This window comes from Pongo abelii, chromosome 10 (assembly GCF_028885655.2).
Source record: "Pongo abelii isolate AG06213 chromosome 10, NHGRI_mPonAbe1-v2.0_pri, whole genome shotgun sequence".
In the NCBI taxonomy this organism is placed as follows: Eukaryota; Metazoa; Chordata; class Mammalia; order Primates; family Hominidae; genus Pongo; species Pongo abelii.
The window spans coordinates 51,804,171-51,829,639 of record NC_071995.2 but is presented as its reverse complement, the minus strand read 5'-3'; the positions used below and the strand labels follow the sequence as shown (position 1 = coordinate 51,829,639).

General features: G+C 52.2%; 3 protein-coding genes across 9 annotated transcripts in view; all 3 read right to left on the bottom strand.

Moving 5' to 3' along the window:
- Positions 1-25,469, bottom strand: part of HOXC4 (homeobox C4) — a 70,185-nt gene that overhangs the window by 25,025 nt on the left and 19,691 nt on the right. For 2 of the 5 annotated variants that reach the window (XM_054528055.2, XM_063711805.1), the window contains exon 1: positions 13,560-13,698. The exons of 2 other annotated variants lie outside the window; for them this stretch is intronic. The gene's annotated coding sequence lies outside the window, so the exon portion shown is untranslated. Of the gene's footprint in view, positions 1-13,559; positions 13,699-25,163; positions 25,245-25,469 lie in introns of those variants that run through there. One more of the 5 variants, XM_063711806.1, reaches the window with a different exon arrangement.
- Positions 120-25,201, bottom strand: HOXC6 (homeobox C6). 3 transcript variants are annotated; one of them, XM_063711814.1, is made up of 3 exons: positions 25,164-25,201; positions 2,067-2,412; positions 120-1,296 (listed from the first exon to the last, which is right to left on the bottom strand). In XM_063711814.1, the coding sequence occupies exons 2-3, from the start codon at positions 2,218-2,220 to the stop codon at positions 989-991; spliced, it is 462 nt and encodes a 153-aa protein (XP_063567884.1). In that variant the 5' UTR covers positions 2,221-2,412; positions 25,164-25,201; the 3' UTR covers positions 120-988. The 3 variants fall into 3 exon arrangements, with proteins under 3 accessions (XP_063567884.1, XP_063567885.1, XP_002823404.2); XM_063711815.1 differs by lacking the exon at positions 25,164-25,201 and adding an exon at positions 13,560-14,165; XM_002823358.6 differs by lacking the exon at positions 25,164-25,201 and having other exon boundaries at positions 2,067-11,411.
- Positions 18,162-25,223, bottom strand: HOXC8 (homeobox C8). The gene is made up of 4 exons (XM_003778048.5): positions 25,164-25,223; positions 23,463-23,557; positions 21,203-21,986; positions 18,162-19,836 (listed from the first exon to the last, which is right to left on the bottom strand). Exons 3-4 carry the CDS (start codon positions 21,636-21,638, stop codon positions 19,544-19,546), a joined length of 729 nt encoding a protein of 242 aa, XP_003778096.1. The 5' UTR covers positions 21,639-21,986; positions 23,463-23,557; positions 25,164-25,223; the 3' UTR covers positions 18,162-19,543.

The following is a 25,469-nucleotide window of genomic DNA, read 5'->3' as shown; positions in this document are numbered from 1 at the left end:
GATGGCGAGTGCAGAGGGCTGGGGGCTTGCAGGCGGCCGGCAGGCGCGGGAGCGCTTGGAGCCTGCTCCAGCTCTCACCCCGAGGCCGGCGGGCGAGCGAATTAACAGAATTCCCGGTATAAACTTTTAAAAATAATATCAGTTTTATTAAATATTCGAGAACGGACCCAGAGGTTGGATTTATACAGGAGGGTAACACGAAGGGATTTATTTATTTATTTATTTTCTCCTACTGGCTAAACAAACGTCATTCACTTTTTTTCTCTCTTTTTGTAATTTTCCCTCTTTTTTTTTCCTTTTTTGAAATTGGATAGGAACACTGACGGTGCTAAACATAAATATAAATACAGAGACCACAAATACAGCTAAAAATATTCACACAGAAACGGTCACAGTTTGTAAAATGCCATAATGACCCCCAGGATTCTTTAAATACAATTTGCCTGGGCTGGGCATTTGCTGGGGCAGAGGGGCTAGGCAGGGACTGCGAGGAGGCCCTGGGGGTTGGTGTGGGGCCAAGGCGCGCCCTCCTTGGGCCTCCGGCCCTCCCCGGCTGCCAGGCCGGGCCCTGAGGCCCTGGAGCAGAGGCCCCAGGCCCAGGAGCCGGCTGGCTCTCTGCACGGGGGGCGGGGGTGGGGGCGTCGAGGGAGTGGGGGTAGCCAGGTCCTCACTTGGAGGGCAATCTGTAGAGTCTGAGTTCAGGGTCCGAACCCCCAAGGCCTGGACGGGGAAAGGGGCTTGCAGAATAGCCGAGAACGAGCTAGCAAGGGAGCGAGGAGGAGGAGGCGCGTGGTGAAAGAGAGTTGTGCGGTGAGGAAGGGGGTCCAGAGCTGACTTTCAGGTCCACATTTGATTCCCTAATTTTGTTTTAGGGAATCAAAACACATCAATTGTGCCAGTGATAAATACAGAGTGTGTGATTAGGGGAGAGTTGTGGGGGGGAGCGAGGGAGAAAGGGAGAGAGGGGTGGTGGCAGGGACAGTCCTGGTCACTCTTTCTGCTTCTCCTCTTCTGTTTCTTCCCGCTTTTCCTCTTTTCCGCCCAGGCTGTCGGCGGTGGCCCCTCCGCCGCCCCCCGAGAGAGTGGATGTGAGATTAGATTCTTTTTTCCACTTCATCCGGCGGTTCTGGAACCAGATTTTGATCTGTCGCTCGGTCAGGCAAAGCGCGTTGGCGATCTCGATGCGCCGGCGCCGCGTTAGGTAGCGATTGAAGTGAAATTCCTTCTCCAGTTCCAGGGTCTGGTACCGCGAGTAGATCTGGCGGCCGCGCCTCCGGTCCGCTCCGTAGCCGACCCCTAAAGATCCGGGCACAAAACATACTAAAAGCAATCAGCAAAGCGTCCTCTGCAGACTGTTTTGCCTAGCAAAGTCCTGACCCTCCCAACCTGGCCAGCAGCTCACAGCCCCCTTAGGGCTCCAGTCTTCTCCCTTTTGCCCTGCCCCACACCCACTGGGGGTACAGCGAGGACCCCAACTTCATTCAGACCTCCCATAAGGTGGGACCTGTGTGTCCCAAAGAAAGGTGTGTGGTGTGGCGGGGCGGGGGGGGGGGGGGGGGGGGCGGAGCAAAAGGCAAACAGAAAGCTGCAAGTCTAAAAGCAGATTTTTGAAAAATCCCAGATAATGGGGATGAGGGCCCCCTTTCTCAAGGACTGGGCTCCCCCATCTCCCCAAGCATCCTAGTTCCTTGGAAACTTCTCCCCACTTATCTGCCTCTCCTTCCCCACTTATCTGCCTCTCCTCTCCCCCTCCCTTCTCTTCAGACTGACTCCACTTTGGGGGGCTCCCCTATCTTCTGCTCCCTCCCCTCATCCCCTGCCCTGTTCCTGCCCCCTCAGCTCGCCTTGGAGCCCCCCAATCCGTCAGGGGCCAAGGGGGCCAGGCCCCTGCAAGCAAGCGAGAGGCGAGCTGAGGGGGCAGAAGAGGGGGCCCTGTCTCGGCGAGGAGACGAGCGTGATTGTTTTTATGGGGCCATAAAAAACTCTCTCCGCCCGTTCTTCTAGGGAAGCCGGTCATAAAGCCAGTTCAGTTTATTTAATTTATATCTCGGAGCTGTAAAACTCACCACTGTGCGAATTCATTCGCTGCATCCAGGGGTAAATCTGGATACTGGCTTTCTGGTCCTGGGGCGCAGTCCTGCCCTGCTCAGAACTAAAATCCTGAGCGATTGAGGTCTGTGTGTTATGTCCTAAGGTGTTTTGTCTGCAGTTTGAGAGCATGTCTTTCTCCTGGTAAAAGGAATTAGATCCATAGTCATACGGCCCCCGGCTGGAACTGAACACGACATTCTCCTGTGGCGAATAAAAGGGAGTCGAGTAGATCCGGTTCTGGGCAACGGCCGCTCCATAGGTCGAGAAATGCCTCACTGGATCATAGGCGGTGGAATTGAGGGCGACGTTGGGGAGGACGTCCTGGCCCCCGGCGAGGTGGCAGGATAAGGAAGGGTTAGTGAAGTAGGAATTCATTCCTTTGCCTTTACCTGGTCGGGCTATGATTTCTTTAATATTTATTTCTGTCTCCAGTTTGTACTCGGAACTAGATGGTTATAGGGACGGCTCCAATCCAGGACAGACAAAATGACAAAGTCAGCTGACCCCCTCCCAGCCAATCGCAAGCCAGATGTCAAGAAGGGGGAAAAAAATCGCTTCTGCTTCTGTTGATTCCCTAGTTGAGACTAAGTGTGTGCTTTGAAAGTAAGACTTGGATTTCTTTTAAAAATATATATGTAAGGGAACTGGTTTGGTGGTGAAGGAGGGGTGCATGTACCTGAGCAGGGCCTTGGGACTCAGGGAAGGAGAGCTGTACTACCAGGAAATCTCTCAGCCCCAGCTAACTTTGCTGTGCTGTGGCCAGAGCCAGGGCTAGAGAAACCCCTGTATTTTCAATCTGGTTTCATCTTTTATATCTGCCCCCTTCTAAAATTACATCCTGATTTCTCCAAGGGAGGAACTCCCTCCCAGCATAGGAGGGGGTCCCCAGAAATCCTGCAGGAAATCCTGGTTTGACACTCCATGGAGTGAGTCCCATCACTAAACTAGTATTTTTTTCACCAATAATTAAAAAAAATCAAAAGTAGAAAGAAATTTCATAAAACCTATTCCCCTGAGTAAGTAGAGTGTGGCTGAGAGTCTTGAATGTAGTAGGGATGTGGGGAACAACTAGGTCTAAAGGGGCAAGACTTCAGGATACAGTGGCAGAGCTGGAGTGGGCAAATGGGCCAAGCATCTGCTCTCCTTTGCCTCCTGGCTCCCTCCTGCCTCCTCCTCAGGACCCCTCTTTTGGGAAAACTCTTCCAGCATTTTTGCCTAAAAGGGAAAATGTATAAAAATGCAATAGAAAAAGGAGAAAAAGAAGTAAAATGTAGGGAGGTGGCACCGGAGGGGGAGAGACAGAGAGAAAGAGAGAGAGAGAAAGGAAGAACGAAAACTCTGAGAATCTTTCTAGAGACATCAACTCCTGTTTATGTTGGTGAGAATTTATGATTTGGAGCCACTGAGGGCCGGTGGGGTAATTCACACAGGATCCAGCCAGAAAGAGAAGGCTGGTGGGGCTCTGATGGACAGTTAGCTTCCTGCAGGCTCAAGCCCCTGCCTTGGTCAGAAGCCCCCCTGCCCCCTCCAGACTCAGGGCACCGCCAGTGGAGGCGCCCCTGGACCTGAGCTATGAGGCTTGGAGACTTCAGAAAGGGGTTCTAAGGAGCTCTCACCCAAGTGCCAGTCACCCGTGGTGGGGATGGGCCTCTCAGCAGCCTCAACCCCCATTTTATTCCCCCATCTTGGGGCTAAAAAAAGGGAAGAGACGGTTACGAAAAGGCAGCTGAATCCGAGGCTTGTGAGGGAGCCGCAGTAGGCGAACTGAAACAGCGGAAAGTGTGCAGATGGGGGTTTTCTCCTGATTAGTCCAAACTTAATTTGATATCGTGATATAGGCTGAAAATGCCTTGAGTTGACAAAGAAAGGTGGTGGGGAGTGTGCAGGGAGCAGTGAAAGCTCATATTTCCCCCCCACCATTTTTGGGTGGGTTGCGGGGGGGAAAGCTGGCTATAACAAGAACCCGGATGTCGCCGGATTTTATGATCTTTTCCTTCTGTGTAACAAAGCGGAGTAATCAATGGGTAGCAATAAAGCCATAAACGGGACTATGCTGAGAAAAAACTCGTTTATTCATCTTCTGTAACGTTAAGGTTTCCCTGGAGTGTCGCTAGGGGGGAAAAATAAAGTTTCGAACCCAAAAGCAGACAGTGTGCAGGAGCTGGTAGAGACAACATGTTAGTTAATACATGAACCTCGTTAGGGGGTTGAAGAGTCTTCCTGCCAGACAATTTGTGTTGGTTTTAAAAAATACGGCCCCAATCCTCTAGAAAGGACAGAAATTTGTCGGTATTTGGAAGGGAAGGGGAAAGACTCCAATAATTATAAAGGTTCCTCCTTCTAGACCACACTTTCTTCTCCCCAAGGAAATGAAGGGGAAAGGGTAGAGGAGGATTTTTAAATTAAGAAAAAATTTTTAGATGAGTTATCTCATTTTGGGGTGACTTGGCAGGTACACAAACATAGACACCAATGTGAGTTGCTTTTTGCCCTAGAATCCAGCTGTCCTCGAATTCATGGCATGCCTGAGCAGAGGTTTCCAACAGCTGGCTGAGGCTTCAGGCCCCCTGGAGGGCAAGAGGTGGGGGAGAGACAACAAGGCAGGAGTACTCTGGGGGCTGAGCTAGGGAACAAGTCAGTGCACCCCTGGACACAAGTAGCCTCTCTCAGAGTTCCCAGCCTCCTTTCTGCCCTAAGGATAGTGGTGTAACAAGTAGAAGAGGCCGGAAGAGAGAGTAACTCTGTCCCCCCCTCCCAATTTCAGAGAGAGATTGCTAGAGGGATAAATCATGTCAGTGATATTTCCTTCAAGATATTAAATTGTTGCAATGTACAACAAATTGAATGATGGAAGATAGGATGTCTTAATGAGGTTTCGCTTTCAATGAGTGTTGATTTTCTATGTATTTAAAAATCTCTTTTATGTCTGGGTGGGGGAGGGAAGGACCTTGGAAGAAAGAAGGGGCTTCTGGGGTAGCATGGACTACAGCCCCCAGCAAGGATGCCTAGGTTTCCTTGAGCCCCTCCTCAACCATGTCTGGAGAGGAAAGGGGCCCCAAAGTTGGGGAGATTCTCTACTGGGGCCTAAAGTCGGTGGGCTCAGGGAGGTTGGCGACCTGAGAAGCAGAATGTGAGCCTCAGCCCCGGAAAGTTAAGTGTTTTATGACGTCCCTAAACAGAGGGCAGAGACTGAAAGGTCTCGCCGATTTATAATGAACAGAAACCAGCTGCTGGGTGAAAAAGGCAGAAATGCTGGAAGGGGGAGAGAAGGGGAAACAGAAATACAAATAAATTCCTCCACTGCTTAAAGACTTTTGGCAAAATTAATTTTCAACACCTCCCCCCATTACCTTTCATTCCTGAGGAAAGAAGAAGCCCTCTTCTTTCTCCTAGATCTTTAATTATGCAGCTGAAATTTGCTGAAAGGATTCGCTCCAAGGGGGGAGAGCAGGTCAGATGAGCCCGATCTTCCCTACATTGGATTATATTTTCTTTTTCCCATTTCATGTTAATTTTATTTTTTGGCAAAAGAATGGCTGTCTATAGGGGGAAAGCTGGGACTTAGATTTTTCTAAATATATTTATATTTTCCTGTTAAATTTGTCTGAAAACAATTATGGAAACTCATCAGCAGAAGCAAGAACAGATGTTTTATTAAAACTGCAGTTGTGCTCTGTAAATATGCACAAGTCTTGGGAAGGAGAGGAGAGAACTTGTTCTTTGTTTCTATAAAACAAGCCTAGAGAAATCAGAAAACACTACCCCCCAACCCCATCAGGCTTGCAGGTCTCCTTGCTGCTGCTCTGGCCCCTTGGCCTCCCGAATCAGGCATTCGGAAGGGGCTTGGTGTCCAGAGCAGATGTTCACTTTCAGAGAAGCCTTAATTAGTGGATTCAAAAACAGAATTCAAAAAACACAGAAAAAGAATACGGGGAAAAGTTGCCACTTGCTTCTCCAGTCCTCTCCAATGCAAAACACATGCTTTTGATAGTGCTAATTATAGGAGAGAAATTTACTGCCTGTGCCTTGGACCTGAGTGGGGTGCAGTCACTGGCCTGGAGTCCCCAAGGATAAGGGTGGCATTGCAGCCTGGGCACTTGGGAATTTCCCTAGGCAAGTTAAATGCTACCACTCCAGCCTTACTCCCCTTTAGGCCAGGGAAAGGCTGGGGGCCTGTGAGCTCTGAACTGGGGAAAGGGTGGGTGGGTCTGGACCCAGCCTGAAGAAGTTCGTGGGCAGGCCTCACCTTGCTGGCTTTTGCTTTCCACTCAGCTCTGGGAAATATATTAATTTCTTGGGGAGGGATATTTGAAGTGAGAGGGATGAGATCTGGAATTTTTATTTGGGGACAATATTTTCCAGAGGTCCTCCTTAGTTGTGTTCTCCCTGTCTCCTCTCTCTCCCCAGATCCCCTAACTCTGCGCGGATGTTTGTAACTCACCAACCCTCGCACACAGATACACATACTCCATTCCTGGCTGCCGCGCCGCAACTACAGCTCGGTGCCTCCGGAGGCTGCTCAGGGACCCAAGCACTGGAGCCTCAGGACTCAGTGCTCAGCCTCAGCGCTTGGCCTGGGTGCTCAGCTGCCTGGACGAGACCGCAGCTGCCCGACCCTGCCCCCACCACCCCCAAGTCTCACTTTTCTGAGCAAGAGAAGAACGGTTGCCCCGCTGGCTCCTTTTGTGCCACTGGGCGAGGGCTAAAATCCCTCTTACGGAGAAAGCCGAGTTTCAGTAATTGCTCAGCTCCCCTCATAATCACACTATTTGGTTAAGGCTTTGCTGTTCTGGAGCGACTGCTCAGTTGGCCCAATTGGTCTATGATTAGACTTTTTTATTTAGAAATTAAAAAATAAATTCTACTCCAAATGCCTGGTGTTTTGTGTAGAAATAAGCTCCTTTGATCTCCATGGAACTCCTAGTCAAAGGATCAGATCGCAAAGAGCCTCCTGGTCTGCCAGAGAACCTGAATGCAGGGAATGCTGTTTGGGAACACCAAAGCATGGCTCACCTAAGGGGCTTCCAGTTTCCCATAGATATGATGGGGGAAGCTATCTGAGCACACACCTGCCCCCCCAACACACACCGCATTCCAAAAAGGAACACTCCTCCTTTCAAAGTTTAGGCATGGAGAAAAGTGAAATTTGACACACCTAACACGGAAATGGATCCCATTTGGGGGTGCTAATATTTTGGGGACAGGGCCGGGGCTGACCAGTTCAAGGGAGCTGGGGATCAGCGGGGGCGGGGGGGAAAGGAGGAAGAGGGCAGATTGGGCATGTTAAGCTCCTGAGAACTGCCCCCAAACACCTCCGAGGCCTGCGCTGGTGACTCCTCTTTTGAGCTAAGAGGTTGAGAGGCTACCCGAGCTGCTTTTGCTTTATTACAATTAAATGGAGAAGAAAGGTATATGGAGGGGCTCTGCTAACTCATGTCACATTTCCTCTCCTCCCTCTTTCTTTCCAGATTTCTGCCTGACCTTTCCTTACCAGCACTTCACTTATTGCTGCTACCATCAGCAGATACAAACTCTAACACTGGCATCTGTTTGGCTTCTCAATTCACTTCTCTGACTTAAGGTTAAAACGTAAAATAGGTCCCAAACATCTCTACCCCATCACACTCAGCCCTGAGCCCCCTTCCAGCTCCATCTGGAAAAAATCATTTCTGGCTTTTTGGGGGCTGGTGCCCAAGCCTCCCACCTCTATTCCAAGCAGCTGAGTATTAGCTGAGGAGGGGGCTTGGGGAGTGCCTGGGGACACAGCTCTCTGTGAGCTGGGAATGGGGAGAGAGCTTAGACGCCTAGGGACACTTGAGGGGGCAAAGCAAGTGGCCCTGCTTGGCCCAGGAGAAAAATTAAAATGCAGAATATCCAGAATATTTTCAGCCCCCAGAATAGGGCCTCAAGAGGATGTCACATGAGGAAGAGGCCGCAATACAGGGTGTGCTGCTCTGCGCTGGGTCAAAGGATCCCCAGCCTCCTGGCTTCTTCTATACCCCTCCACATGAAGCACTGCTTGAACCCATTTGAGAGGTTCATGAGAATTATAAAATTCAGGAACTGGTATTATGACATCACAGTGAGTTGTCATATAGAAATTGTAAATGTCCTACCAGTTATGCATGGCAGGAGTTTTGTGTGTGGGTTCCCGCCCTCCCTTCATGTTTTTTTCTTTCCCCCTCTTTCTCCCCCTGGTCTAACTTCTCCTGCTTGAAAATAAGATGTTGTTATGTTCTGGAACAATACGCCAACAATAAAACAGCATCCTCATTTCCCTATAAATAATTTTATCCTTTATTGTTTGCAGATCTGAAAGAACCATTTAATCTGTGCTGGCAAAAAGAGAGAGAGAGAGACTGGGAGGGGAAAATTAATTTCAGAAATGAGAATATTACTTACTTCAATGACACTCTTTTAAATTTAATAGCTAGGAGCAAAATTAAAGGCCAAAAGCCAACTATCTGACTCTACACCTGGCGGGATTGGAGACATATAGGATCTTTAGCAAAGGGGCAATTTAATTTTGTAGGATTTGCTTAAATTCACCGCAATTTTGGGGGGCTGAGGAGAGGGAGTGTGGGAGGAGAATGACATGCTATATCTAGCTTTATGAATCCACCAGCATTACCCTGATTTAAAACCCAACAACCGGTGTCTCAGGGAAACTCCTGCAGAAAGGAGTGGGGTAGTGGGGCACTGGGTTGATGGGGGTGGGCTCAACTTTCTCAATGAGTGTGGCCCTCTTAACCAAGTGGTCACCAGGGGAAAGAAGAAAAACCTAGGCAAGGGAAGGGCTGCTCAGAAGTCTCTCCACCACAGGGACACCCAGAGGTTTATGGTGTCCCCATAATTCCCCTGACCCTATAAACAGCTGCCCTGTTTTAAGGCTATTTCTGCTTCCTCCCCTCCGAAAAGGAGAATGCAGGAGCTTGTGAGGGCAGGAGGGGGTTGCTGGAAAGGGGAGGGAGTTCGGGGATAGCGCTGCACTTTGTTCTCCTGGGCGAGTTCGCTGGTTTGGCGGGTTTCTGACGCAGGGTGGCAGCAGACAAAACAAGTAAACAACTCACAGACACAATAAACAGGAGCGGCTGCGGTGCCGTGGCAGAGGCCGTGGGCTGGGCAAGGGGCACAATCCTGGGGTAATGTCACCCCAGTGCCTGGGGTGACCAAGGCCCAGAAAGCCTAAGGCTGCCCTCCTTGAAGGGCGGGAGGAAGGTGGAAGAAAGCTGCACACCTCTTGGTGCAGCCTGTCTGGACAAGAGTCTTGGGAGGAACCCGATCACCTACAGAGAGTAGCGGAAAACCCCTCCAGCCCCACTCTGGTCCCTGCTTTCTTTTATGGGGTTTTCCACTGACATTGATATTTCCCCTCTGCTCTGTCTTTTTGTGTCTCTGGAAGGGAAAAAGGCTGGGAAAGGAGGCTCATCAATTCTCAGCCTCGGTAGCCCATACTCAGTCCTCCAGGCCACAGGCGGCGGGCCCAGCGTCCTCTCCCGTGCTGCCCGGACCAGCCATCTCCCTGACCAGGTCTTGCCCTGGCTCAGATAGCGACGAGGATTAAAACGCAGTTCATCCAGTAACCAGATCTGGGTATTTGGGAGACCTTAGAGAACTCCCAATCTGCCGCCACGGATGCAGGCAAATCGGGCTGGGGTGGGGTGAGCGGCCGGCTGGGGCAAGCAGGGGGAGAAACAGATATTCACTGCATCCCTACTCCTTCTGGCTTGCCTTTTCCACAAGCTTCTCCAAGCACCCTGGCCAGCAGCCGCCCCAGATCACTGTCCAGAGGCCACCTTATTAACCACTCTGATCCCTTCATTGCTCCAGTGAGGCTTCCAGCGCCAGGGCCCTGACTACTCAGAACTGCTTGCAGCCCTACCATGCCCGTGAAAAGAATCCCGCAGAACTCAATTTCAAGACAACTGGTCTCCCTTGTAAAATAATTTCTAAGTTGGGAGAGTTTGCCAGGAGGTGTGGAGAGAAAGCAGAAGGGATTTAGTATTTCCCCAGTCCAGCTGCTCGGGCAACAAAAGCAATAAGGTCTGAGAAAGCCTTTATGGCATCCATTGGTTACTGGAACCCGCATACTCCGATTCCAGTGCGCACATATTTCCAGCAGAGCAGGCACAGAAGGCCTGCTCAGTGCACCCCGTGCCTCCATGAGCCCACTCTCATCTAGTGAGGACTAACAAAATTTTGCATGCACATAAAGTGGTATTTGAGCGAATATAGGCATGGTAATATACAATTAACCACCAAGGAAATATGAGTCTGTATATATTCTGCATAAGCCTGAGTCTGTACATTTAAGCCTGTATATAATAAATATATAACACTCCCAAGCCTGGTTTCAGAACACAGCCAACCCAACAAGGTCGCCTTCTCCAAACAAGGTCGCATTCTGTCGGGATCACAACTGTCAGACCAGGGAGAGAAAGGGTTTGCTCTGCCCAATTCTCCTTAGCTAGGAACCAGCACATGAAATACAGCGGATGGCAGGGCTGACAAAGCCCCTTGTAAGGGGGGCAGGCAAGCCTAAGGGTGCCCAAAGAGTGGGCTCAGAAGGGGAGGCTCCAAGGAATGTTGCCAGGCCCTGACCCACAGATTCAGTGTCTCTGCCCCGGGTGTGCGCAGAGTCCTTGAGCCAGATTCTATTCTCAGCCACCCTGGCTATTATTAGATAATCACAGAAGGGCTCTCCTGCAGGAAGGACCACGTCAGCAGGGAATGTGGCCTGCAAGGAGGCTAAGAGTTGCCACTGGTGGGTCCTCTTGTGCTTCTATTTGAATGCCAGAGAGGGACAGAAAGAAGGAGAAGGGAAAGAAAATCAAAAGTAACTGGGAAGCAGAGAGTTGGTGTTGGAGTCCACTGGGGTCCAGTTTATCCCCTGGCTAAAGTGGAAAATGAAAACAGAGGGCCGGTCGCTGCTGCTATGCCTTCTCTGCTTGCCTCTGTCTTGTAAGGATGGGTCTAGGGGTGAAGGGCATAGGATGGGGGTGGGGGAGCTGCAGGGCTGTAGCCAGGAAGGGACAGAAAATCAATTAAAATATTATATAAAGACACCTCAGGATGGTGCTGTTAAGCGGCCAACCTCGAACTCTAGCACCCCCAAATCTCGCTGTGGGCACACTCAGTGAGCTCATTCTAGGATTAAGAGAAATACCCCAGCCTCACCCAGGCCCGCCCCTCGGGTGGGAGGGGGCCTTTCTAATATTCTAGGTGAATCTCCACTGGCCTGAATGGCCTTCTGTGGAAAAGGTTTTCTTTCGGGGGCGGACAAAGGACACTTGTGTTCCCCCCCATCAGCGGCCATCCACAAGGGCGGGGGCGGACAAAATGCAGGCGAAAGAGAGAAATAGAGGCCTCACCGGTCGGCGATTCCCACATTACGCCAGGAGAAAGGCTCCCTTTTTCGGGCCTCTCGGGCCCCTCCTGTGTCCCACCGCACTCCCTTTGCCCTTTTCAGGTCCCACAGACTCCGGGTTCCGGCCTGCCGCAGGCTGGATCCGCGGGGCGTCAGCCACTGGGCCGTGCCTGAGCGGCGGGAGAGCGCGTGGCAGCCGGAGCAGGCGGCTGGCTGGGCCCATTTGGGGAGAGCCAAGCGCTTTTCTCGATCGTAAACAAGGAACGCGAAATTAGCCCCTCGTCAGACGCCTCTGCCGACACACAAGTCCTACTGGGGGTGGGGGGGGGTGGGGGAGGGGGAGAGAAAATGCCATTTCTTCCCGCGGGAGAATACCTCAGAGGCCTTTATGGTGGCTGCGAAAGGGGAATTTTGGGGGGGCAGAAAAGGAAGGGAAGTGGGTTGTGGGGGGAGGGGAGATAAAATTCACCGTCAGCTCTGGCCCAAGCGGTTTGATCTGAATGCAAACTGTATTTTCAAAAATTTGATAAAAACAGGTTTCTTCCCCCATCCCCGCCCCCCCACAGGCGATGGGTCAGGGTTTAAACAGGAAATCGTGGAGCGATCCCCTCCCCCACTGGGACTTGGCGCAGAATCCCAGTCGCGCCTCTGGGAGAGGGTGGGGGTAGGGGGGGTGTCTTGGCTTAGATTGAAGGTAAGTCTGGCCCCCAGGTTCTCTGGGACCTCGTCTGGAATATGCTCCCCCACGCCTCCGGGTGTGTCTGCCTGGGTGTGTAGGCGTTTGCGTGTGCGTCGCCGTTTATAAACAGAAATTCACACTTATGGGGCCGCCTCAGAGTCTCGGACCCAGGCCGGGGAGCAGGGCGGGGTCATATATCAAACTGCAACACATTCAGTGCCACGTACATTTGAAAGAAATTAAGCCACGGTGTTACGAAACCATATGCGTCGGGTTAAGACTATACAACAGGCCATTAGCACCAATTATTAGCGAGATCCCGAGTGCCCAGGACCCTCCCGCCACCCCAGGCTGACGCTCCTACCCCATAAGCCAGCAGCCCCCGGAATCCTCACTGCCTCCACAGCACCTAGGAGACTCTGCCAGGAAGACTGGGCCTGTCCCCGCCCAGCCTAGGGCCTTCCCCATTCCCACCTCCGCCCCAGGCGAGGCAGGTCCTAGCCCAGAGCAGCCATGCGTGGCGAGCTGGCATCCCGGTCCAGTGGGCATCCCAGCTGGGATGGCCGCGGTTGGGGGTGAGGGGCGCCGGACCCGGGAAGGGAAAGCCGGTAGGCCTCTTTTCTCCGAGCACAAGATGGCTTTTGAGTACGGCATCCCCCACCCCCACCCTACAACCTCCACCCTCCACCCAACGCAGGGCACCTCCCACCCTTCCATCCGCCCGAGTGGGGGCGGGAGCAAGGGGTGGGCAGACGCTCTCCTTTCGGCCGAAGCGCACCAGCCACCAGCCTCCCCACTAATTGCCAATTAACAGGCCCCGCCGGCCGCCTAGCTGCGCCCGCTTCCTGCTCGGCGGCCCGGCCCTGGGCTCACACTGCGCATGTGTGAGCTCTAGCAGTCGCGCTCTCTGGGAGGGAGGGGGCTGCCAGACAGGGAGGGGAGGCTGGAAAGTTTGTTTGGGGGTTGGGGAGCTGACTTTGCTTAGGGGGCAATGGGCACAGCCTCTAGGTCCTCTCTCCTGCCTGGAGCTTGAGCTTCCAGTTCCGCTCCGACTCAGTTCCATTAGCCAAGAGGCCGAAGATCTATAATAAGCAGGTACTGACACAGTGGGCAGCAGAGAGCTGGCGCCCTAAACCGCCGGCTTGAGCCCCACAGGTGCTGTTCCCTTGCCTCCCCACCCCCAACTTGGCACACAGTGACATCAGAACAACACAATCGCCCAACTACCAGTTACCAGTATTCCAGTTTAACCCCATTTCTCTCCGCCCGCCAATTTTCCTCCCCATAATTAACTACGCGCCCACCCTCTCGCCAGCCCCCTCTTCTCCCTAACCAAGACAAGCCGCTGCTGTCCTTATCTTGAAACCGCCATCCAGCTACGGACCATTAGTTACATATTTGAACCAATAAGGAAACACTTACCGAGCGCTGCTGTCACTCTCCCTCTCTCCCTCTCTCTCTGCCTCTCTCTCTCCCACTCTTTCTCGTCTTCCCTCATTCTGTGCCGCTGCCGAGCCTGTCTCAGCTCCACACACACACATATACTTTATATAAATTCAAAAATAAAAATAATTATAATCATCCAAAAGCCAAACAAAATTAAGGAGAGTTGCAAGAAGGGGGCAGGAGGAAGAGCCTGGGAGAGGGGAGGGGCGGAGGCATCTGCAGCTCCCTAGCTCAACTCCTGCTCCTGCATTCTCCTGCCCCTTGGGGGCCAGAGGGTCGGGAAGGAAGAGAGAGATGCCCTCAACTTCTGTCTCTCCCCTCCCATCCCCACCCTCACCAGCTGCCCCCAGCTTCGGCAACTCCACCTGGGAGGGAAAAAAAATTAAATGGGGGAAAAATAATTATTAATCAGATTAATTTAAAAAAAATACTGCTAATGAAGGGAGCGCCCAGCGCAGGTTTCCCTGGCAATGGTTAGGCTCTTACAGGGAGGACTGTTCTGCGGAGCGCTCGGAACGGACAAACCACAATAAAAAGTTCACGTTCATGGATGGAATCCACATGACTTCTTGTGGCCAATCCAACTTGTGAGTCGATCGTAAACTTTTATTACTCAGCTGTAAATTTTCTGCAAACAACCGGGAATGCGATGCATTTGTGTAGCGTGTGCAAATGGGCGCCGCGGTCGCCATGTTTACCCAATTCTCTCATAGAGGGAGCATCCCCGGACCCCCACCCCACCCCTACCCCCACCCACCGCCCACTCCCCACGGGCCAGGCTGCTGCAGGCGAGCGCAGAAAGAGCTGAGGGCGGACGCCCAGACGAAAGAAAGCTTCAAGCACTGAGGGTCGGTTGCCTCTCCTGGCTTGCCGAGTTTTAAATATTGTCCTTAATAAATGGGGGCATTAAGGTTGGATCAAGGGGAATTCAAAGCTTTGCAAAGATTTGTGGCCTTGAGGCAGTGATGGCTGGTGAATTGCAGGGATTGAAAGGGTGCCTCCCTACCCCTACCTTTTTTTTTTTTTTTTTTTTAGTAAGAGAACAACATCCCCTCTTCTATGGGGTACCCCTGAAAGCCCCTACTCCACCCTAGACAGGAACAGTAGTCGAAGACCACTGGCAACCACCCAACCAAACCTGACCTGGAGTGGTCTGAAGAACCTAGGGGACTAGACCTACCCTGGGCAATCCTGCAGTGCAGCAGGAGAGGTGAGAATTGGGGGCAACTTCTAGGACCCTCAAAACGACCCTCATCCCCGGGGTCCCTTTCTTAGAGAGAATGACATTTTCCCCCAAGACCGTCCCTAGTTTCCCTTCCCAGTTCAAATGGTGGCTTATTTGAAATCTTTTTACAATTAAAAATAAAATTAAAGCCCAAGATCTTGGTCTCTACTTCCTTTTTGCGGGGAGGGGTGCAAGGCAGTAAGCCTTTTGGATCGTGTCAGATTGCCCACACCCACCTGCCTTTCTCAGAAAAATTTCCTGATTCAATGTCTGGGCAGCTGGGATGTACTACCGAGGCCTGAAAAAATAACCTTTTACTGCCCTGAATTCCACCTTCTGTGCTAAAATTTCGAGCAGTCTGTTTTTCCAGACCCCTAATTTTGAAGGTGAGTCCAGAATAAATTCCCGCATAGAGACTATTTGCCGGGGGAGGGGTTGCAGCCAGGTCCCTCTCCCCACGTGCTCGAGATTTGAAGGCCGTCAGCTCTCCACTTGGTCCCGCATCAAGCTGGCATGGGAATCTCAATGGCTAGGTGCCTCAACCCTGACCAAGAGGGGATACCTCATGCCTTCCCCAAACTTCCTCCATAGTAAGCAAAGCAGTTCCCTAGGCCGGATGCAGGGACCTCGTTTCTTTTTACAAACCCACCCATAAATTTTATAACAGGTAGTTAAAAATTACGACAAGGAAGCGCTGGCCCAGCTTTTCACAATGGGCAGCAGGGAGAATGGGACGGCGCTGCGGGCAGCTCACCGGAAATTTTACTTCTAGACTGTGGCACAACCTGTCCTGAATTCTCCCTGGTTGGGACGGGGTAACTTTCCCAGCCAGCAGGCAGTCATTAGGGCATCTTATCTGGGGAAGATAAGACTGGGGAGACCAAACCACTCGCCTATCCAAGGGTCCCTCAAGGAGCCCTTCAGGACGCTCACTACCTCTCTCACCCACCCCCAGATCTCTTGCAGGTCCGCACCTTCCTTGGCTGATGAAATGAGGGAGTGGGGAGGAAAAAAAATTTAATCCAAAGAAACGAATTTGCCCCCCAACTTAATAGCTGCATTATTCCAGCTCTACGGTTGAGATTAGAATAATAAATTCAAGGAGCAATGAGCGAGATGCTTCAACTCAGCATTTTGAAAGATACTATTTTTCACAAATCACAAATGGCTTTCGGAAGCCACTTTGATTGGCTAATAAAAAAGTAAAGAATGGGAGAGAAAGTCCTATCTGCAGCAGCCGAATGGTCCCCATTCCGGTAATGGGACGGCAGGAGCATTTGGGAGGACGCGATTCTAAAGAGAGCGCATCCCGCTCACAATTACGTTCCCCCATAAAACGGGTTTTTACCTCCATTTCTTTCCAAACGAGAAAACAGAGGCGGTGGGCAGGAGGGGTGGGGGAGCGGGTACTGCATGAAGGGGTGGCTGGGGCTCCCTCGGCTTAGCCCTCTCCATGCCTGGCATTTCGAGTAAAGCCGGGCGCCAGACGCACCCCGCCCTCCGACGCGCCGGGCTTGGGGCCACGGACATTGCTGAACAGGACAAGGGATGAATGGGACATTTGGTGTGGGGAAAAGGCAGAGAGGCCCTTCGGAGCCATTTAATGCTGGGTTCATTCCGCTAGGCTACTGGGACAGATATTTTTATTAATAGCAATCATAATTCCACGTTTAAAAACGAAACGGGACCTCAGCCATCCCTAGGAGTATGGAGGACACGCCTGTGGGAAGGCCCGAGGTCTGAGCGAAATGCCCTCTTTTCTGGCCTCTCTGGTGGATAGCTGGTGTCTCCCACTGAGAACAGGGGTTACCTGGCTGGTGCCGCTGCTCACAGCAGGGACCCCAGGTTAGAGCAGATTTCCCGGAGCTCCTGCTCAAAGCTGCCCCAGCTGCCTGCAGCCTGTGCTTCCAATTTACAGCCTTTCTCGGGCTGCAGGAGTCCCCTATGAAGGAAGCCCGACTCAATTCTCTACTCAGGCCCGATTTTCAGGCCCGATTTGCATGGGGGCCAGTGACTGGGACCTGGGTGAAATTCCACAAAACAAGAGTTGGCCTGGGCCTAGGTCTGGGAAAATCATTGACCAGGAGCTAGACAGATGAGGGGTGGGGAGGACAGAGAGAGAGAGAGAGAGAGAGAGAGAGAGAGAGAGAGAGAGAGAAAAGAGAAAAAGAAAGAAAGAAAATCTGGCCTCAAAAATATTTCAGCCTTTGGGGGTCTGGTTTTTAAGACCAGAAGATCCCTCCCCTCCCTTTTCCCCTCTCCTGACTGAGTCAGAAGACTTGTATCTCTGGAATTTGGGGTTATTTGACCAGAATCTTATTGGCATAAACAGAATTTTTAAGTCCAGGACTCTCCAGAGAAAAGTGAGAGACCCTTCTACCCCCTGGGTCCCTGAGCCTTCAATTCTTCATTTTGGGGAATGAAGATACCAATAAAGACGCCCTCTTACCCCACTGTGGCTGGGGTGGCAGGCTGTCCACTCAGCAGGCCCATCCTCCAGGCCAGTGGCCCACACTATGGGGGCTGGGTAAGTTGCCCAATTGCCAAGGTGAAGTGGGGAGTGGACTTCAAACCGCCTGAATAGAAATTGGAGTGGACGCAAGTGGGCTGAGTGACAGTGATGACAATCTTCCTGTGCAGAGGATTGAATTTGAATTTCAGGATGTGGGCTCAGGCTGGTCGCCTACGAGCTCACTTACTTTCCCCTTCCTTTCTCCTCTCCTTAAGGCTTAAGCTTCCTCATCCTCCATTGTTAGCATCCCCCATCTTCAGGCATCTTCAAGCAAGCCCTGCAGACAGGCCAGCCAGTTGCCTTGAGCCTCACACATCCCCACCCGGTTCATTATTCTAGTGCTGGGTGCTGGATGCTAAGGTCTGGCCACAAGGGGCATGTGGAGATCAAAAGGAATCCCACTATCTCATCCTCAGCCCCAGACCCTGGAAGAAAAAGTCATAGTTGCATAGGGCAGATTCTTTGTCTGGGCCCAGCCCAAGGCTGAGGAGGAGGAGGGTGGATGAGTGAGGAAATCTTTCTTCCCATTGGGATCCTGGCATCTGGAAACCCACTTTGTTTGGAGCCAAGATTCCCCCAAGGGCATACCTATAGACTCCTTCCTCTCTCAACCAATGGACTGTTCCTTTTCTTCCTCCCCTCAAGCCCTCACCCCTTTCACCTGCCCTCCCAGGCCAGCATGCTTTCTCAATTCTCAGGCTTCTCTCTACGTGAGTTTCTGAACCCCAAAGCCAGAGCAGTGAAGCAGACCTTTTCCGGAGAGTTGGACAGGGGGATAAGGAGAGAGAGGGTAGAGAAAGGGGAAGAGCTGTGGAGAAAAAGCAAGTCATTCCAGCTTCTATTATTTTTCCTCTTTTTTTTTATTATTATGACTCACGTATACAATACAAAGTACTTGGACCAGGAACAGGGCTGTCGGGACACAAAATCTACATTCATAGCTGGACATAAAGACAAATGACAAAAAATTATTATTATAGATATATTTTTAACGTTTTGTTTCTTTCGAGCACATTGCATAAACAGAGAATTCAAGACAGAGTTAACTATACATTCAGTGCAATTTAGTTCTACTCTACTGGGGTTAGAAGCACAATAAAAGCGCACAGGACTGGCGGGCTAGGCAGTCTCAGTTGTTGGGTTTTCTTAGTGAAATAAGCAGCAACAAACGACAACAAAACCGCATTACGAATACTCTCAAAGCAGGATTTCTTTCTATAGGTAGTGATAAAATATGCTGGAGGTTTCTTTCTTTCTTTTTTTGATTTTTATTTTTTTCTCTTTTTTTCTCCTATAGCAGGATTTTAAAATTTTTCTCTTTTTCTTTTTCAAGATTATTGCAGGTTCCCTTTAGGTAGTATGTTTAAGATTTATTATTATTATTTTCATGATTATGGTGATTTCTGAGCACTAACACTAATGCAGCTCAGAGGAAGCCGGGCCCAACAGAATAGAAATCAAACAGCGAAGGAGAGGAAGGCATGGGCCCGAGTGACCATGGGATGGTTAGGTAGGATTTTAGAGGCGACTGCAGGCTCCTATCTACCCTTCTGGAAATGGGGGGAGGGGAGAGACCCACATCTCCTTCAGGTTTCCATCAGGTTCCTAGAGAAAGTCAAGGGGGTTTTCTAAGCAGGGAGCCCTGGGGAGGGGGAGGGGGAGGGGATATTCCTTGCTTTTTTCCTTATTTCTTTACATTTGTCTTCCTTTCCTTCCTTTCCTTTCTTCATTTTTTTTCTGTCCTTTCCTTTTTAGAAAAAGTACATCTAGTACACTAGCCTTAGCATAAAAACAAAACCACAAGTCCTTTTCTGCATTTCGAGGGGGCTCCCCTCTAAAATAAATACCAGAGAAGCAGGGAGGTGGGAGTGTGGCGAGAGACAGACCGAGGAGCACGGAGGCCAGGTCTCAGACCTTAAAATCCAGGAAGGACTCAGAAGGCTGGGGGCAGGGACAAGTGTGTGTGGGGCAAGGAGTGAGACAGAGAGTCTGAACTTTTCACTGTGTCTCCGTCTCCCCCCTCCAGCCCCCAAACAAATAAAGAGCAGGGGAAGTCCAAAGGTAATAAAACCAGAGCTGCAAGTATCTGACAGGTAGTTAGAGTTGTGAGTGTCATTCTATTCTCTATAAAAGCAAATGACAGTCGTAAACTTCTCAATTTATCTGCTACCATAAAACGAAACTTCAAGGGAGTTGCTAAAGGGGGGGGTCTTTCTTTTTTGCTTAGTCCTTGTTTTCTTCCTTTTCCTCCTCTTCTTTCTCCTCTTCCTCATTTCCTTCTTCCTCCACCTTCTCCTCATCTCGGGCTCCCGGCAGTTTATCCTTGTTGTTCTCCTTTTTCCACTTCATCCTTCGGTTCTGGAACCAGATCTTCACTTGTCTCTCGGTCAGTCCCAGGGCATGAGAGACTTCAATCCGACGCTTTCGTGTCAAATAAGGATTAAAGAGAAACTCCTTTTCTAGTTCCAAGGTCTGATACCGGCTGTAAGTTTGCCGTCCACTGCGCCTCCCCGGAGCTGGACAGAAGAAAACCCCAGTCTGGTTACGTTTGGGTGGGGGCTTGGTTTTCCTTTGCCACTCTTCCTCCTCTAAACTCCCCTCTCTGATCTCCTCAGTTCCCCTCCCCTCTATGGAAAAGGCTAGAGCAGAAGACAGACAAGGGCAGGAAAGTTGGGGGATTGTTTTGGTTTGGCTTCACCTTGGGAGGTGGGGTGGGGGTGGGGGCTGGGGTCTGTTTGGAAACTGGGGCCTTTCAGGGGCTGGGGGAGCCCTGTAGAATCTCCCCCACCAGGCCTGTAATCCTAGGAACTGGCCTTTGCAGATTTGTTTACAAGTGCAGCATGGCATTTAGTGAGCAAGCCTGGGGACAGAGTGTTTCCGAAAGAAAGGAAAAAAAGCTGGGGGTAAAGAAGAGGGGCTCTGCCCACTGCCCTCTCCTTGTCTCTCTCTGCCTAATGCTTTTCCAATAAGAAAAATAATTGATCTGCTGGAATGTATCACCGCTCTGCCTGATTGCTAACTGGAGACCAGGAAATAAATCATGGGCCATCCCCGCCGGAACTTGTCGCTTTATCGCTTTCCCCTGTACTTCGAAATTGGGCCATGAGGGGCCACCCTTGGAGGGGCTCATGACCTAAGCTACTCTGCAGGTCTCAGGGAGACCCCACAAGTCCTTGATTGGGGGGGTGGCTAGGGTCTTCTGGACCTCGGGGACCCCTAATCTCTATGGCCCCTCTCCTTTTGAGCACTCTTTTTTCCCCCTCCTCTCAGGCTCCCCTGTCTTCTCCAAACTGGGGGAAGTATAAAAAAGTTGGGGTAATGGCCCTCAGGCTGGTTCTCTGAGAGGAGGTTGTGGGTGCCCTAGAGAGCCAGAGAGCCTGTCCTTAGAGTCTCACCACTCTCCGGCTAGGGCAGAGAAACAGGGGTCTCCCTTTGCCCCAAGACAGCCTGGCCAGTGTCCTGGACTCTAGGCTCCCTGCCTCTAGAGAAACTGGTTTGTTCCAAAGGCTGACAGTCTCAGGGTACTCAGGGTACCATTCCCAGCCACCTCCCCAACTTTGACTTTAGAGATGGGGAGTGGGAGAGTCAGAGAGAGACAGACAGACAGAGATGGAGAAAACGATTTTTAACCCTTTGCGGCCACACACCAGCTTTCTCCCACCTTCACCCCAATCCCCTAAATGTTCTAGGCACCCCCTCCCTGCCCCGCCCCAGCGGAGCCTTCCCAACCTCGAGAAACCCACCCAGGCACAGGCACGGGGGTGGGGCGGGAGAGACCCCAAAGCCAGGAGAAAAAGCGAGGGCAGACAAAAAGGAGGCGAGGGAGGGGGGGAAAACCCCGGAGCGCGGGAGACCAAGGGGGAAAGAGAAAAGGCTTCTCACCGTGGGGTCTCATCCATGGAAACATGAGGCTGGGAGACGAGTTTTGATTTAAGTGGCCTTGTCCTTCGCTACTGTTAGTGTTGGCGGAGGATTTACAGTCGGGATATTGCACCACGCTCGCCTCTTGCTGAGCCCCATAAAGGGACTGTCTGGGGAGCGCCTCGTAGCCATAGAATTTGGAGGCGTCTCCGTGGCAGCTAAGCGAGCACGGGTTCTGCTGGTAGCCTGAGTTGGAGATGCCGGAGGTGCCGTGGTGGAAGAAGTCTTGGACGTGGTGCGAAGCGTGCTGGAAGCCGGGCGCCGAGCCGCCAGGCCCGTACACCAGCGCATGGCTCCTGCCCACGCTCTGAGGGAACCGGCAGTCGTAATAGGCCGGTTCCAGGGACTCGCCGCCTTTGTATTTGGAGAACAGGGGGTTGACGAAGTAGGAGCTCATGCTGGGTACATGAAAACCCGCGGCCCCCTCCCCTCTAGCTCACAAGTACCCCGCCCGGTACCCCCGAAACTCCCCTCCCCCCGGGACCGAACCCCAGGCCGGCTGGCTCCCCGGGACTGGGCTGGGCTGGGCTGGTGGGCTGGGGGCTGGGCAGGTTGGGGGGCGCCTCGGTGCTGAGCTCGGCCGGATCAGCAGAGCTCCCGGCGCTGGGGTGCGGGCGGCGGCGGCGGGCGGCGAGCGGGCGGCGGCGGCGCTCCTCACTGTCGGTAGGTAGAGCTCGCGCTCTCTCACTTAGCTCTTTCCTTTAACAGCCCAGGCGAATTCCTCAGACTCCCGGCGGTGGCGGCGCTTACACGCGATTCGCGTTCATCAATCCACGACATGAAGACAGGCGAGAGAGAGAGAGAGAGAGAGAGAGAGAGAGAGAGAGAGAGAGAGATGGCGGGGGTTGAGGGGTACAGGGCTGGGGGGACCTGGAGGAAGGGGAGGGGAGGAGAGGGGGAGGGATGGGGGTGTGTGGTGTGTGTAGGGGGGTGGTGAGCCAGCCCCAGCTAATGGCTGGGGCCAGTTTTCCAGGGTACGAATTTAGATGTGAAGGTGCCTCTCGCCCCCAACCTCGCTTCTCTTTTCCTTCTTCTCAGAGAGAGAGAGATACCTGAGCCAGCAGGTCAACCCAGGTTACCTCAACAGGTATAAGACCTCCAAGGGGATGAATACCTGCAAGCCAGAGCAGGGCCCCTAACCCAAAAGATGGGCTTCCTAGGGGGTCCCTAAGTCTGGAGACTTTGAGGAGGAACAAGCACACCATACCACCAAATAATTCAGGCATCAGACCCTCCATCCCCTGGCCCCTCCCCAGGGTCCAAAGCTGTTCTGTCTTCTTCCTTAGATCCAGGAAACTCTCTTGCTACCTGCTATGGTTTGAGGAGAGGGTCAGAGGCGGTGGGGCTGGGGAAAACTCCATATACCCAGTCAGGGCCACACTGCCCCTTCAGACACCAGCCCCTGCATGGAGCAGGAAACCCAGGCAATGGCCACAATCTTGGCTAGGGGCTCTGAGAGCAAAGCTGCTTATGGAAACTAAAAGGAAAGGGCAGCTGTGTGTCCCTGGTTTCTAGCTGGGCTGATTCAGGACATTTCTTCTTAGGAGACTATTTGCATCTGAGTTGGAGGGGACTGGAGCAGGCCTCTTACTTGTCCCCACATACCCCCACGCCATAGGAAATGCCAGCTCAGCCTGGTGGGGCCCCTGGCTTCACTGCAGCCCCCTCTTCCCCAGGCAGGCTGCCCAGGCCAGGATGTGGATGGGAACTGTCAACAGACACTCTTTAAATATTTATCCACACTTTCTCTGGAGGGTTCCCCCATCCCCAAGACTGAATACATTCAAGTTAATTCTAATGGATTAAAGAACCTTAGTCCATCAGCACCCTTCTCTGGCCATAAGTGTGTACAGTGATTTGGGCTTAACACAGACAGAGAGAAAAAGGGAGAAGGTGAGAATACATGCGTGCTGTGTGCATACGAATGAAAAAGATGAGTAAGAATTATTTTTTCCAGTCCTCTCCCTCACCAGGGTGTGAGGCTGTTACACCCAGGAAATCCTGGAGCACACTCAGGACACACACACACTGTACGTGCTACTTTTCACCCTGAGACACATCAAGTCCATACTCAGTGTAAACTAGCACACACATGCCTGGAAGCATCCCTGCCACCTCACAGACACTGTACACACATGTGCACACCCAGGCACACATGCACACATGCCTGACAAACACAGATGCATCTTTAGGTCTTTGCATTATTAAAGCAAAATGCTACCTGTTTTTCTTCCACATCCTGGGGGTTTCAGGGTTGGATGAGGAAGGAGGTGGTTAGGCAACCAGACCTTTTCCTTCCCCATCCGGAGCCCAGCTCTGGAGATGGAAGAAGGAACGGCGGTTCAGGGCAGGATGGTTTAGAGAGAATTAACACCTCCCCCCACCCAACCCAGTCCCCCTATTATCTAAGTAATTGCTGGGGAAATGGCCACTCTCTGTCAAATTCCCAAAGGAGATTCACTGGTGCAGGCAGCAAGAGCTCTCTCCAGGATCCCCTGCATTTAGGGAATCCCACCCCCATCTCAGGAGCTGCCCAAACTCTTAGACACCCAGAACTCTGGCATTGGAACAGCAAGAGGGAAGGGTCAGAAGAGGGCTGTGCCAGGGCTGCAGGCCTCCCTAGGGTCCAGAACAGTGGCGGTCAGGACAGGGCCTCTCTACCCCTACCACAGCTCGCTTCAGCCTTGGCTCCAGCCCTGCCTTTTCTGAGCCTGCTCTTCGGGTGCTGCGATGAACAGAGTGGACTCTGGGCTCCCAGCATCTGGGTCACTGGAGACTGTCATAAATACTTTCTCTTCCCAGCCTGGAAAAAGGAGGCCCAGAGGGCTGGATCCGCTCTGGGGCCTGCGCCTTATCATTTAGGGGGTGGGGTGGGGGGATATTTCGACATTTTATGGTCCAGCGAAAACCCTGCCAGAGAGCTATTCTTCCGGGCCTTTGTGTCTTGGAATGCGACTGTCCCTAGTGTGCCGCCACCGCCGCCTGCCCGGAGAGCCCACCAGTCCCGCAACCCCTGGCCGGACTTGGTTTCTCCTTTTGGGGGTCCCTCACCGTTCTTTCATTTGTTTGTTTGCTTTCTTTTACACGTTATCTGCTTTATTTCGCTCCCCGAGCCTGGAAATAAAGGAACCGAAAGCAGCCATCCTCGCCGAGGCCGTCTCTGTCCCTCTCCCCGAGGCCTGCACCGCCCTCATAGGTACCACGGATTTATGTTCGTTTGTCCGGGTCATTCTGCCTTTTTGTGTTAATTACGCGCTGCCTGCTTTGCACTTATCTCCTCCACAAAGCGATTATTTTTGATGCCTGCCCTCCTGAGCCTTCCGAGCCCGCTGCCAGAGCGAGGGCCCATCTCCCGCTGCCACTCGCGAATTATTTACACCTCGCAGGTGAGAGGATTGATTTGCTCAGAGCCAGTGGGGCCGGGCCGGCCGAGGCGCGGGGCCTTCTCGCAGCGGCTGCGGGCCGGGCCTCAAATGTCAGTGCGGCCAGGGCGGCCCGGGGCACCGCCGCCTCTAACATTGAGCAACAGCGCCACCTCGCGTCCATTTGGTCCAATGCAGTCCGGCTGGGAAAAAGCTAACAAGAGGTCCCAGGCTTGCCCCAAAGGTGGAAAGTGGGAGGAAGGAACCTCCAGATGGGTGCGCAGGAGAGAGATTTCCCGGAAGGGAGTTGCCCCAGGACTGCTGTTCTTTTGTTTTCTAAGTTCTTGAAATAAAACCTTGTGAAAGGTTCCACACTGTTTTCTCTTTTTGTTACCCTCCCTTCTCCAATTAAGATACTCTAAGCAAAGCAACTGCCGCGATCTCCCCCCATTCAGGCGCATTTCTGGGCTTGGAACATCTCCACGAACGCGGATGCACGCTCTGAGGCTCCCACGACCACTTGCCCGCGGCGCGCACCCTAAAGTCCTCCCTCCTCTTACCCTGATGCTGGCCCCGCACCGACTATTCCGCCGCCGCCTGCAGGACTTTGGGGAGGGACTCTGACTTCTCCAGGCTGTTTGACCCCTGGTTTGTAGCCCATCCCTCTCGCGCGCGCGCTCTCCACCTCTCCCTCTCAGCCAGTGAGGTCCTGTTCTCCGTGGGCCATAGACAAAACATTCCTATAATCCGATTTCAAAGGAAAGTGTCCACCTTATTTAAACCATAAAACAATTAAGCCCAGACGTCTAGCCAGCTCCGCGCTGCTGTTTTGTTCGGCCCCATTCAGAACCCAGAACAGGGAGACA

Coding starts and splice junctions, on each gene's coding strand:
- HOXC6 (XM_002823358.6), bottom strand. CDS start 2,466: ATGAATTCCTACTTCACTAACCCTTCCTTATCCTGCCACCTCGCCGGG. Junction 1,297..2,066: donor GCGAATGAATTCGCACAGTG/GTGAGTTTTACA, acceptor CCGGATCTTTAG/GGGTCGGCTACGGAGCGGAC.
- HOXC8 (XM_003778048.5), bottom strand. CDS start 21,638: ATGAGCTCCTACTTCGTCAACCCCCTGTTCTCCAAATACAAAGGCGGC. Junction 19,837..21,202: donor TCCATGGATGAGACCCCACG/GTGAGAAGCCTT, acceptor TCTTCTGTCCAG/CTCCGGGGAGGCGCAGTGGA.